Source organism: Camelus ferus, chromosome 14, assembly GCF_009834535.1.
Source record: "Camelus ferus isolate YT-003-E chromosome 14, BCGSAC_Cfer_1.0, whole genome shotgun sequence".
Taxonomy (NCBI): domain Eukaryota; kingdom Metazoa; phylum Chordata; class Mammalia; order Artiodactyla; family Camelidae; genus Camelus; species Camelus ferus.
The window spans coordinates 34,843,979-34,857,630 of record NC_045709.1 but is presented as its reverse complement, the minus strand read 5'-3'; the positions used below and the strand labels follow the sequence as shown (position 1 = coordinate 34,857,630).

At 39.2% G+C, this 13,652-nt stretch overlaps 1 protein-coding gene across 4 annotated transcripts in view; it reads right to left on the bottom strand.

The window, feature by feature from the left end:
* Positions 1–494: 494 nt before the first annotated feature.
* The window catches only part of SLC15A1 (solute carrier family 15 member 1), a 54,779-nt gene continuing 41,621 nt past the window's right edge, over positions 495–13,652 (bottom strand). For all 4 annotated transcript variants that reach the window (XM_032496740.1, XM_032496739.1, XM_032496738.1 and 1 more), the window contains 5 exons: positions 4,492–4,599; positions 4,261–4,369; positions 3,542–3,685; positions 2,205–2,312; positions 495–1,263 (listed from right to left, as the gene is read on the bottom strand). In XM_032496740.1, the coding sequence (XP_032352631.1) occupies positions 1,072–1,263; positions 2,205–2,312; positions 3,542–3,685; positions 4,261–4,369; positions 4,492–4,599 (661 nt within the window). In that variant the 3' untranslated portion in view covers positions 495–1,071. The remainder of the gene's footprint in view (positions 1,264–2,204; positions 2,313–3,541; positions 3,686–4,260; positions 4,370–4,491; positions 4,600–13,652) is intronic.

The window sequence follows — 13,652 nt, the reverse complement described above, 5'->3', positions numbered from 1 at the left end:
TTAGAGATCCAGCCTCCTATTCCAGGAACCAGTTCCCACATTCAGAGCAGGGCACAAGTCCGTCTAAGAACCGTGGCTTGTTTTTATAGGAGTGCCAAAGTTGACTCGTTCTGGGTCTGCCACCTGGGACTGGTTATGTGATGAATACCTCTAGGATGACTTAGGCTGGAAGTGTTTACAGTATTTTGGAACAATTTGTATTCAAGTAAAAAAAAACGCTCGTGAGTATTGAGAAAAGCACTTTGAGACAGTACAGAAAACAGGCACATGGGCAGCACCTAGGAACAGCAGTGTCGACAGGGACATCCCCGAGAAAACTGGGACCGGGAGAAGTAGACCTCGGTATCTCACGTTCCTGCAGTGTGTTGTATGTGGGCGTGGCTTTGTCCACGTTTTTATCAACGTCTGATGAAGCTCTACTGAGTGTGCACAGCTTTTATAGTCAGGAAACATGTCCAGGATTTCTCACCCTGCCCCCAAATACACAGACACTCTTAAGAACGAGAGTTTATTTCATACCACTGAAACTCCAAAAATCATTACTTGCCTTTACCTGAGTAGTTTTTTGAGTTCTACATAATTTAAAAAGAGGTAGGGACTGGAAAAACGAAACTGAAAACAAAAGGTAACTTTAGCAGTTAACACTCGCCAGGTGCTTCTTTACCTTTCCAAAGTCCGATCCTTCACTTTCCGCCTTGGCTCCCGCCTCATTGAACGTCGTTTCCACAGGGTGTTAGAATGCAAGCAATAGAGAACTTGGCCACCATTTCAAAAATTTAAGTTAGTCCAAAATAACTTTGTGTGTTAAGAAAGAGTTAAATGCAGGGTACAGATTCGGTGTTGTGAAAGTGTGTGTGCGTGCGCATCTGCGCACGCGTGCTTTAAATAAGACTTCTCTGAAAAAACAAAAGACTTCTTTTAGAGGTTTTGGTTCATTGCTGGCTGTTTCGAACACAGCTTTCCTGGCTTGGTTCACAGTCGTGAAGAGTACCCACCGGGGGGTCCTGCTACCAGGGGACAGAGGCCTGGCACGCTCTGGCCCCAGTCCATCCTCCACGTGCTCCCTGACAATCACATCTGTGTCTGTGAGAAGGAGTCCGACTTGGGATAGGGGTTGCTCTTTTCCAGGTACTTTTTCTTTTCGTCCTCATCAAACTGAGCTTCAATCTCAGCTGGATTGATGTACGTATAGAATCGCGCCATGATGGCAAATATGACGCAGACAACCAGAAGCAATGCCGCAAACAGAACGTACTCAGCCCACTTGGAAGGAATTGGAGTCGGAGCAAGAAAGAAAACCACAAACAGGACAGGTTATGGTAATGTATGGATCGCGGGTATAGTTCCTGGCTACACCCAGATGCAAGCTGCTTGGAAATTAAGTTGTTAGGGAAAATTGGTAGGTTACTGCCACAGATACAGAATGGCCAGCTTTTCTTGGATGTCCAAGTGTAGTGATAACATTTTTCTTACAGCTCTAGAGTGCAGACCCCCAAGACTCTGGGAAGATGAGAGAGAATTTCTGAAACACCCAAGTCTTAAGGCACACAGCTGGCCCCTAGAAGGATGGGGACCAAGAGAACACCAAATAGTACTCTTGAGGGTAAAAGACTGTGCTGAAATATTCGAAGCTAAGCCCCCTGTGTTACCCTCTGGCAATACCACGAGGTCATGGCCGCACAGGGTTAGCACAGGCTCTGGTGTGACCTGGTGGGGGAGGTATGCATCTGATGGGGGAGAGGTAACTCCCTTGTGAGGTCGAGATGCTGAAGTCCTGAAGGAGAGAGTTTCAGTACCAGAGAAGCCCTCATTTTATTTTAACTGGAAAAATGACAGCCACCTTTAGAATGGCTTCAACTTTAGGTATTATGAAACTTTCTGGATAAACTTTCTGGTTTGGGGCCATGAAGCTGCATTCACTGAAGCCAGGAAAGACCTTTCCTTTGACAGTAAACCACACTAGGGTGTAAGTATGTTCACCCCATGTGGTGATGTCTGGCTATTTTCCAGCTGTGGAACGCCAAGTGGAAATAAGAAGAAACAGCACATGTGTGGCCATATGACTACTTGGTAACCACCCTATCCGGCTGATCAGGCAGGTTTTTTTAGCCATTAGCCAAGAGGACCATGAGTATATATAGATGGCTAGGGAGGGAGGGAGGGAGGGTCATCACCATGACCAGTATCAGAGAAGACAGAGGTACCTGTTCGCTGAACTGGCCTGCTCCTGCCACAATAAGCACAATGATGTTGCCAACAGCCACCGTCAACAGCCATCCTGCTTGAAGCACCGACTTCATGTTGGAAGGAGCCTGAGGAAACAAAGGATCCTGAGGTCAACCTCAGCTCAGAAGGACACGCCTCACTGGTTCATTTAATTAGGCCGTCTACCACCCGCCCCTCAAATGCACATGAATGGTCAGGTTGGTTTACATGTAAAAAGGCTCCTCTCCTGGATAGTAAGACATCTCGAGTGCTCACGTTGTATGAACATACAAGAACCCCTTGCTTTTCATTCACCACATGCCTGCAAATTGTGAATTTGCAGTGAATCGGACAATCTGCAGATGAACTGATTCCATTTCTACAGAAGAGTTTTTCAGGCAAAGCCATCCAGCTCGACATTTTCTTCCCTCTAAATGCAGGCTGCTCTCTGTGCTGTAATCTTGCTCTTCTGGGAGCTTCCCAGCCACGTCACCAAAACCTCTCTCCAAACTCCTGTTACCTGCGCTGTAGTCCTCTCCTTAATTAGACTGTGAAGCCACTGCAGAAAGGGATTATCCAATCCTATTTCCAATGTTTACTGCAGGACTGGAAGGTACCAGGCCTGGTGGGGTCATGAACACTGTAACGACTGCAACTGTATTTTGATAAAATTGTTCAGAAACTAAGCTCTAAATCAGGTATCGGCAAAATCTGCCTCATTAGTCCAATAGACACAAAAGCAGTACTGGTTTTTTTTTAACCTTTAAAAGCTAGGCCTTGGGCGGGGTACAGCTCAGGGGTAGGGTGCATGGTTAGCAAGCACAAGGTCCTGGGTTTAATCCCGAGTACCTCCATTAATAGCAACAAAAATAAAGTAAAGTAAAATAAAATAAAATAAAAGCTAGGCCTTAATCAGTGTGTTTACTAGGAGCTACTTAAGAGAAGTCAACTGACTCTTAAAGATAATGAGGACACAGGTCTACACACGAGCACTGTTATGAATGGCGTTGTTTCAGAATGTGGGATCGACTGACCAGCATGACCCTGGCAATGGTCATTAACACAGGTTTTCCTGCTTAGGACTCCAAATCTCTAGTATATGACTGGGCGTTCAGACTATGCTATGTATACCCATGATGCTAAATTGAGTAATATTCTTATTCAATAAATAAGACTTGGTGACCTCCAAAACCTTGTTTGGTTGAATCCACCTTAATGCTTTCTAGATTTTTTTATACTGTAAATATATGGGTACTCCAGTTTTTAATTAAGTCCCAGCAGCATCTTTTGAAGGCAGGGTTGTAGGGAGAGGTGTGAGAAACAATAGGCAAGAAACCTGAGAATATGAGAACTCCAATCCCGTGACAGAGAAAACCACCTCGCCGCAGGTGAGGAGGAAATACTGCGGGATCTGCAGAGCCATGTTAACGGTGTTGGGTGCGATATCTTCAAATATCTTCACTTCGGGGCAGCCATCATTCTAAACCAATGAGGCAAAAGGGAGAAGAACTGAAAATCAAGATTGCTTCCAGAATAAAAATTGTTCACACAGGCAAACTGAATTTGGATTTCCAGGATTACACCATATGATCTATCCAGTAAGTACACATTTTAAATGTAAATATGCAACACTGCATTTTATACTTGGGATGGAATGGCCTTGGTGGGATTTGAAAATGTGTTCACTAGTGTTTTCCTCTTAAATAAGAGAGTAGATTGGAAGTCAGGTTTGTTGAAAACACTGCCAGCTCTTTGAACTAAGAGTTTCTGAAGTCCATGTTAACAGTCTACAAGGGAGTTACAGATACTGGTCAATGTGAACTTTTAGAGTAAGTCAGTCTATTTAATTTTATTCTAATGGCGAACTTAAGACTGATAAACTAAGGAATCAGTGGTGAGCTGAATTAATTCTAAACCCATTTAAAATACAGATCCTAAAAAAAAAACACAGATCCTAATATTACTTCAGTTAAGTCATTACTATGTCGTGTTTGTGAGGACTTGTATCAATGAAGTTTGAGTAGAACTTCTGACTCAACACAATGAGTTACTAACCTTCCTTGCGATTACATAGGTATACGCACTACCGTATTCAAGGTAGGATGATTTGAAATCATTTTCACACTGTTGTGAAATCTCTGCTGAGTTTATTGTGAAGCTTTTTCTATGAAAAGAAAGAATAATATACATTAACATTCTTGGTATTAAAAGCTTCAATGTATTCCTTAAAGAAAAAGACTTGAAACCCTTGAACTTTGGAGCAAAGTATCCAGTGTGGGTACTTACACGCCAGAAGGAAAAAACTGATATTCGCTGGCATTGTGACTGGCGACATTCACATAAACTTCCCCATTCATCGTGACGTTGAAGCTCTCATCAAAAGTATTTACAAATCTGAAATACAAAACCATCTGTCTTGTGACCTGTCTACGGGATAATTTGCTCTAGGTCGCAGTCTGCGCACCTGAAGTTGGACTCTGTGCCCTTCTGGAAGGAGGTTAAGATGTCTGTGGAGGATTCCTAGAGCGTGAAGGCAGAAAGGAGCCAACCCCAGGTTTGCCCTTGCTCACCTGCAAGGCGAACACATCTAAAAGGATGTATTTAACATAGTCAAGTGCCTGGAACAGTTCTAAGTATTTTGTAACTAGGAACTATTTTGATGATATTTGAGGATATCAAGCACGGATTGAAATAGGTGCTGGTCTCTTCCCCTTCAAGAAGGCGGCTGTGGCTTTGTGCTCCTTGTTTCAGAAGCTTGAGAGACCAAGTGGTGAAGGATCCAGAGCACAAGTTGCTGAGGACCTAAAAGACCGCTTCCAACTGGGATTCTCTGGGGGGCCAGGGAAGCCCATATATTTCCTTCACCTTTAAAGAGGACCCTGAGGCAGGGAGGGGCTCCGAGGAGTGGAGAGGAAGAAATGGGCCAGCCCAGCAATCAGAGACAGTTTGGAGGAATTCCCCTCAGACGGTAGAGACCTGGGTCTGCAAGTCGTGGAATAAAGTGATCAGCACTAGAATATGGTGACGAATGGAACACTTAATAGGACTGGGTGCTAGGTCCCAAGACCACCAGCCTCTATAAAGTCCCCTGTGCCCAAGCTTCACATGCAACCAGTTGAGTTGCCTGTCTCCAAAGGACCATATAGGCAGTATCTGTGTGAACAGATGATTAGAGACCTCTTCCTGAAATGTTCCAGGCTGGAGAAGACTCTGACTCTCTGGGACTACCCCAGGAGGAGCAGGATGCTGCCCAAAGTGAGACCAGTGGATCTTTCCTACAGATAGTGAGTGAAAGCACACAGAAGACTGTCCATGTTAGAGAACGAGAAGTCATCATGGTCTACACCTGAGTACCATAAAGAACAATTCAGCTTTTATATTCCTAAAATATATAGTGATGGAATAAAATTTATGTTATAAGGCAAGATAAGAAAATGTAAGCATAACACAGTCCCTGCCCTCACTTGAGCCCTCCCTAATGTGCACCTGCATTATACATTAACCAGACCTCCTCAAAGCTGGGAATGCTGGCTCCACTGTAAAGATCAATGGTTTTCTGTTGGTTTTTTTGTTTTTATTCCCCCTTCTTCTGACGCCAGCAATGTAACTCCTTGGAAGATAACATTCTTTCCTAATTCTGTAAGGGGTCATGATGACCTGCTGCTTGCTTTTTCCATTGAGATCTAGATTATATGTCTTTGGTGACATTTTTTATGTAAAATGTATGACATTTTTTATGTAAAAATGTCAGTGTGTCATTTTGATGTACAATCTTTTGTCTCGAAAATGCGTATGATTGTACCTCTGACTTCTAACAAGTGGAACAGTCCTTAGTTTTCTGAAAGACTGTGTCCTGGGTTATAATCCTTAGATCGGCTGGAATAAAACTCTCTATTTCTTCTTTAGATAGACTATTGATTTTTTTTTTTTTTTTTTTTTTTTGTCTACAGTGGCCAAGTTTCATCTACTTTGTAGCAGTATGTAATACCGGTCAAATTCCAGGGAGTGAGAGAATATTTCTGTGAATTAGTCTCAGGTCCTGACATCCTTGGGCATTTGACTTGGTGTCATTTGACAGGTGATTAATATAGAAAATTCAACCTGATGTAGGTCGACAGAAGTCTAAGAAAACTGATACTGCTCCAAACTGTAACTGCCACTTTTATCAAAGATGAAAATGAACAATTCAATAGACAGATAATGGAAATAGTATGAAATTAGGAAGTAGACCCTTGGGCCTGGGTCCTGGCTTTATACAGTATAAGCCATAAGACTGAATAAATCTTTCCCTAAAACGTGAGGACTACTGCCTGCCTCACATATGTCTCAGGGCTGGTACAAGACACCAATAAGAATGAAAATAATCTGGGGAAAAAAAAGCAACATCACACACATCAGATATGTTTCCATGTACACACAGAAAATAGTAAACAGCAAACTCATTCTGAGAGCTTTGAAGGGCAAAGAAAGCAGAGACTGAAGATCTGGCGTTTTCTCTAAGAGCTCTGATTGGGCATATCCTAGGGTTCCACGAAGGCTTCAGGTCAGCTCAGGCATTTTAGGAGCACTAGGATGTAAGCTATGAAGTGATCATGGGATGAGGTGTGGAGAGTGGGAACCAGCTGAGAAAATGACAAGATGGGACCAGTTCCTTAAAGAATAACCAAGGGACACTGATATTTGTTCCTTTTCAATTTAAAAAAAAAAGCTTTATGAGATATAAGTCACATACTACAAAATTCATCCTTGTCTCATGTAAAGTGTACAATTCAGTGACTTCATTATACCCACAGGGTTGTAGAACCATCACAACAATCCAGTTCCCATCACTCCAAAAAGAAACTCCGTATCTGTGTCCATGTCCCCTCCCCCCGTCCTTGGCAACCACTAACCTGCTTTCTGTCTCTGTGGATCTACCTGCCACTTCATGTAAATGGAATCATCTTTGTGACTGGCTTCTTTCACTTAGCATAATGTTTTTCGGGTGCGTTCACCTTAGAGCATGTATCAGGGCTCCACTCCTTTTCATGGCTGAATAATTCCATTGTATGGACAGACCACACTTTGTTTACCAGTTGATGGGCATTTGGGTTGTTTCCCCATTTTATTTATTGTGAATAATGTTGCTATGAACATTTACCTACAAATTTTTGAGTGGACATATATTGTCATTTCTCTTGGGTGTATACCTAGGAACAAAAGTGCTGGGTCATATAGTAACTCTATGTTTAACATTTTGAGAAACAGTTTTTCAAAGTGGTTGCATCATTTTACATTTCCCCCAGCAGAGTATAAGGATTCCAATTTATCTGCCTCATCAACACTTGTTAGCATGTGTTTATTTACTTATTAGAGCCTAGTGAGTGTGAAGTGGTATCTCATCATGGTTTTGATTTGCATTTCCCTAATGAGTAATGAGTAATGAGCATCTTTTCATGTGTTTTTTTGCCAATTGTATATTTTCTTTGGAGAAATGTCTATTTAAATACTTTGCCCATGTTAAAAAATAATTGGTTTGCCTTTTTATTATTGAGTTGTAATAATTCTTTATATATTTGGGATGTAAGTCTCTTATTAAATATATGATTTTCAAATATTTTCTCTCATTCTGTGGGTTGTCCTTCCACTTTCTGGATGGTATCATTTGTAGCACAAATGTTTTCAATTTTGGTGATGTCTAAGTTGCTATTTTTCTTCTTTTGTTGTTTGTGCTCTTGGTTTCCTAAAGAAACCACTGCCGAACCCAAAGGTCACAAAGATTCAGTCCTATTTTCCTTCTGCAAGTTGTATTGTTTATGATCCACGGAGTTAGTTTCTGTGTATGGCATCAGCTGGGAGAGTCCAACTTCAGTCTTTTGCATGTAGATTTCCAGTTGTCCCAGTACCATTTGTTGAAAACTTCACCATTTTTAAAATGAAGATATCTTTCTGAATCTAGTTATGGTCAGTTATGCTCCACCCACACTCCCACCTTAAAGCATATTTTTCAGTATGGCAGCTATGAAAACCAGGATTGAAATAAACTGAATTGACAACCAGGCTTTCTGCCCAGACTTCAAATCTTGACTTGAGATGTTTTTAGTAACCAATGAAGCATACAATCACATTATCTACCCTAATGATTTTTATACCACTAATGAATAAAAATATTTATAAAATATTGGGGTTTTTTTTTTTTTACTTTTCTCACCCTTTTTATATTTCTTTTTTTGTATTACTTATGATACACATATTAGTTTGGTACATTTGTTTACATATATATATAATTTATAAAGGATACTATATTCATACATTGTGGGTACATGCACAAAATATTTTTATTGAATCTGATAAAAGGTTTAAAGGTCTCTGCCTTCAAGAAACTTCCCACATGTGGACAAAGAAACATTTTTGAAAGTGGATTGTGACAGTGGAAAAGTGAAACTAACCTCAATTTCCTTGAATAGAGGAATGGATTTTTTAAAATTGTGGTATATCCATGCAATGGAACATTATACAATGGTTTAAGTGAATGGGTAAGGGACACATATATCAATATGACTGAATATTAAAATAACATTTTTAATGTAATATATTTTATAATACTATTTATAATATTATTGTAGAATGACATATACATAGGGTAATAACATAGTAAGCTTAAAAACATGCCAAGAACATATTGCTTATAGATACCTCTATATGTAGCAATACATAATGTTTAAAAAAATGCATGAGAAAGATGAGTACCACATTCTCAATCACTTTTTGACTGATGTATTGCCACTTCATTTAAAAGACTGATTTAAGGTAGTCTATTTAAGTCCTGTGGCTTCCTGATACCACATAATTAAGAGGATTCCATTTTGCTTATGCTTCTGGGGACCCTTCCTTTATTTCATACATTGCTCAGAAGTCTGACTTCCTGAAATTATTGAAGTTGTTCCAGTTATCAGTTTGTTTCTGATGCTAGTTTTTCATAACTTCCCCCAGCCTTTTTAAAAAAAAATGTATAGTCTTCTGGGCATCAGTGAAATAATAAAACCTTTGATTTATTAAAGATTTGCTATTGCTAATTAAAAGAAAAGGTTCTGGTTTATCTTTTACCACATGGGGACTGGTGGGGTAAAGTGTTGCTGACCTCTGTATCTGTCTTCTTTTCCAAGATCTCATCAAAGACAATTTAAAAGAAGGGTAGGGGAGGAAGAGGCAGCTTTAATGGCATCAGGACAAGAGAGGATACCACACTCTAAATTGTCCGATTCATATGGAGTCCTAACCCTACCAGGACCTCAGTATATGACTGTATGTGGAGACAGGGTCTTTAAAGAGGTAAAATGAGGTCATTTGGGTGGGCCTTAATACAACAGATCTGGGGTCTTTATACGAAGAGATGAGGGCCCAGGCACACACAGAGGGAAGGCCATGTGCAGGCACAGGGAGAAGCAGGCATCTACAAGTCAGGAGAGAGGCCTCAGAGGAAACCACCCTGCCGACACCCTGGCCACAGACTCCAGCCTCCAGAGCTGCAAAATCATTTTCCGTTTGTTTAAGCCTCCCTCCCAGTCTGTGGTGCTCTGTCATGGCAGCCCTGGCAGACTAATACAGAAGGGAACAAAGAAGACGAGGGAAGGAACTAAAAATTGAAAGGGCCTAGTGCTGGCAAGATGAATAAAATCATATCCAGATTTAGTTACGCTGCAGAGAAATGTGAGAACACCAAGGAGAAAGAAGATAACAAAAGCTTGGAGAAGAAAATTAAATCAACTAAAAAGACTGGCAGGCACTTTTTTTTTTTTTTTTTTTTAGTCTACACAACTAGATACTAGATACCAAGAGAATCAATATCCAAGGTTCTGGGGGAAAACTGCATCCCACCTATGATCAAGCGCAAGAACAGAAAAAGGCATTTCCAAGCACGCAAGGGCCTGCCATCCACCTCACAGCTTCTCTTGGCAAGACAACTGAGCATAGCCTGCAGCAAAACCAGAAAGGTGTCCAAGAGAGATGCCGCGGAATCCAAGAAAGCAAGGCAGAAACCTGCGCATACAGTGACAATTCCATGAGGACCGCGGCACCACAGGATCACACAGCAAAGGCTCCAGTTAGATCAAAGAGCACGTGCAATGTTTCCAGAGAGAAGCGTATCCCTGGATCCACTCCCTGGCTTATGTTGGGGATAAAGGCTCATGTTTTTGTCAACAAGAGGCCAAGTAGATTATAGCAAAAAAAAAAAAAAAAAAAAAAAAATGCTTTGCAAGAAAGCTTTGGTTACGTTAAAGCAGCCAAGATGCAATACCACAGAACAATTCATGGAATGTCAATTAATCTTGACATTCAGAACACTTCCTTTTGGGGATACATTTCAAAGCTATAAAGTTACATTTCCTTCTCTTTCAGACTGATCACTTCTATTACATTGTGACTAATATTTATATAGTCAAATTGTAAATCCTGTTATTGATCTATTTTTTGGACTCCACCTAGCATATGGAATCCACAGGAAAATAAATATTCTAAATATTAACGATGTGAAACATTGGCAGCAAAGAGGGATGAAAAGTCCATTAATTTCTTTACCATTTAAGTTAGTAGATGGCATCCTAATAATAAATTATTTCTCCATTAATTTGTGTTTTGGTGGTAACTAGTAAAACCTAAAATCAAAAATTCAGGTGTGGCCACACAGATATGGGAATTGGGAGTGAAGGTTCAGGCAAATAGGCGCCCTACTCCCATTTTTCCCCAATTTATTCTTATTAAAAAGTATATTTATGGTAAATTGGCTTTTTGGGGTATGGTTCTATGAGTTTTTTAAACACCTTTATTGTGGTAATATTCCTGTTCTGTATATTACACATATTTCAGATGTACAATTTGATGAATTTTCATAGATGTATACACCATCTATGAATTCTAACACATCTAGATTTATATAAACACTATCTCAGTCAGAATACAGATCAGTTCCATCGCCCCCAAACTCTCTCTCAGGCAGCCCTGTAGTTAAACCTTTTCTCCACTCCCACCATGACAATCACTAATCTGTTCTTCATTCTTACAGGTTTTTTTTTTTTCCCCACTTTCAGAATGTCATGTAAATGAAATTGCACGGTACGTATGTAACTTTTGGAGATTGGCATCTTTAGTGGCATAATGCATTTGAATTTCTTTTATATTGCATGTATCAAGTTCGTTCCTTTTTTTCCTGAGTAATATTCCATTGGATGGATGTAATATAGTCTGATGTCTGTTTATCCATCGCCCACTGAAGGACAGTTGGGTGGCTTCCAATCATTGGTAATTATGAATAGAGCTTCTATAAACATTTGTGTATAGGTTTTTATGTGAACATAAGTTTGCATCTCTCTAAAACAAACACCTAGGAGTGAAATGGCTGGGTCATATGGTAAGTGTACATTTAACTTTATAAGAAACTGCCACTGTTTTTTAGAGTGGCTGGACCATTTTGCACTTCCACTACCAATGCATGGGAGGTCCAGATGCTCTGTATTCTCACCAGCACTTGGTATTATCACTTAAAAAAATTATTATAGCCATCCAATAGGGGTGTCATGAAAACTCACTGTGGTTTTATTTGATACTTCCTTAATAGCCAATGATGTTGAACATTTTTTCATGTGTTTATTTGTGTATCTTCTTCAGTGAAATCTCTGTTAAAATCTTTTGCTATATTTTTTAACTGGGTTATTTTCTTAGTACTGAGTTTTGAGAGTACTTTCTATATTCTAGATATAAGTTCTTTGTCAGATATGTGACTTATAAATATTTTCTCCCTGTTTGTACCTTATCTTTTCATTTTCTTAACAGTGAGATTTACAGAACAAACGTTTTTAGTTTTGAGAAAATCTTTATTTTTTTCTTTTGCGGATTGTCCTTTGGGTGTAATATCTAAGAACCCAAGTTACAAACATTTTCTGTGTTTCCCTATAAAAATGTAATAGTTTTACATTTTACATGTAGATCTATAATCAATTTTGAGTTAATCTTTCTATGTGACATATAAGAATTTTAATATAATTTTTATATAAGAATTTTGTATAAAATGTGAAGTTTCGGTCAGATTTGTTTTTTACATATGAGTGTCTAAATGTTTCAACACCATTTGTTGAAAAGACCATCCTTAGGGGAGAATATAGCTCAAGTGGTAGAGTGCATGCTTAGCATGCACAAGGTCCCAGTAACTCCTTCAAAAATAAATAAACCTAACTATCTTCTCCCCCCAAAATAAAAAAAAAATTAAAAGCAATACAATAAAAAATAAATAAAATATTTAAAAAAAAAGAAAAGAAAAGGCCATCCTTAGTCCATTGATTGTCTTTGTACCTTTGTCAAAAATCAGTTGCCTGTACTTGTGTGGGTCTTTGGACCATTCCACTGACCAATTATGCTAAGTGATTTGTGCCAGACAGAGAAAGACTGTATGGTGTTACTAATATGCAGAATCTTAAAAAAAAATTGAATTCATAAAAACAGAGAGTAGAATGGTAGTTGCCAAGAAAGGAGGGGAATGGGGATGGGAGATGTTGGTCAAAGGTTACAAACTCTCAGTTATGAGTAAGTTCTAAGGATCAAAAGTACAGTATGGTGACTACAGTTAAACTGTATTGTATACTTTAAATTTGCTAAGAGATTGGATCTTAAGCATTCTCATCATAAAAAAAAGGTAACTGTGAGGTGATGAATATGTTAATTAACTTGACTGTGGTAAGTATTTCACAATATATACATATATCAAATCATCATGTTGTACATTGTAAATATATCCAGTTTTATTTGTCAATTATACCTCAATAAAACTGGAAAAAAATCTTAAACCAAAAATCCAATTCTATGATTGAGACTGGAATTGCACTAAACCTATAGACCAATTTGGGGAAGACTGACATCTTTGCTATATTAAGTCTTCTAATCAACAAACCCAATATATCTCTCCATGTATTTTGCATTGATTTCTTTCATCAGCCTTTTGTAATTTCAGCTGTCAATCCTATATATGTTGTATTAGATTCATAATTAGTATTACATCCCTTTTTGGAGCTATGGTAAAAGGCAGTTTTAAAATTTCAGTGTCCAATCATTTACTGCTGGTATGTAGAAATGTGTTTGTTTCATCATTGGCCTTCTATCCTGTAACCTTTCCAAACTCACCTATTGATTCTGTGAACTTTTTCTGTAGAGTCCTTGGGACTTGTGACACAATCATGCTATCTGTGAGGAGGGATAGTTTTATTTCTTCCTTTCCAATCTAAGTGCTTTTACTTCTTTTTCTTGCCTCCTGGCACTGGCATCTGAAGGATTTTGAAAAGGAGTGGCTTGGCAAGCCTGACCTAGTTTCCAGTCTTAGGAGGAGAGCCTTGAGACTTTTGCCATTAAGTACAATGATAGCTTGGGTTTTTTCAGATGTATTTTTTCAGAGTGAGGAAGTTCCCTTCAGTTCTTAGTTC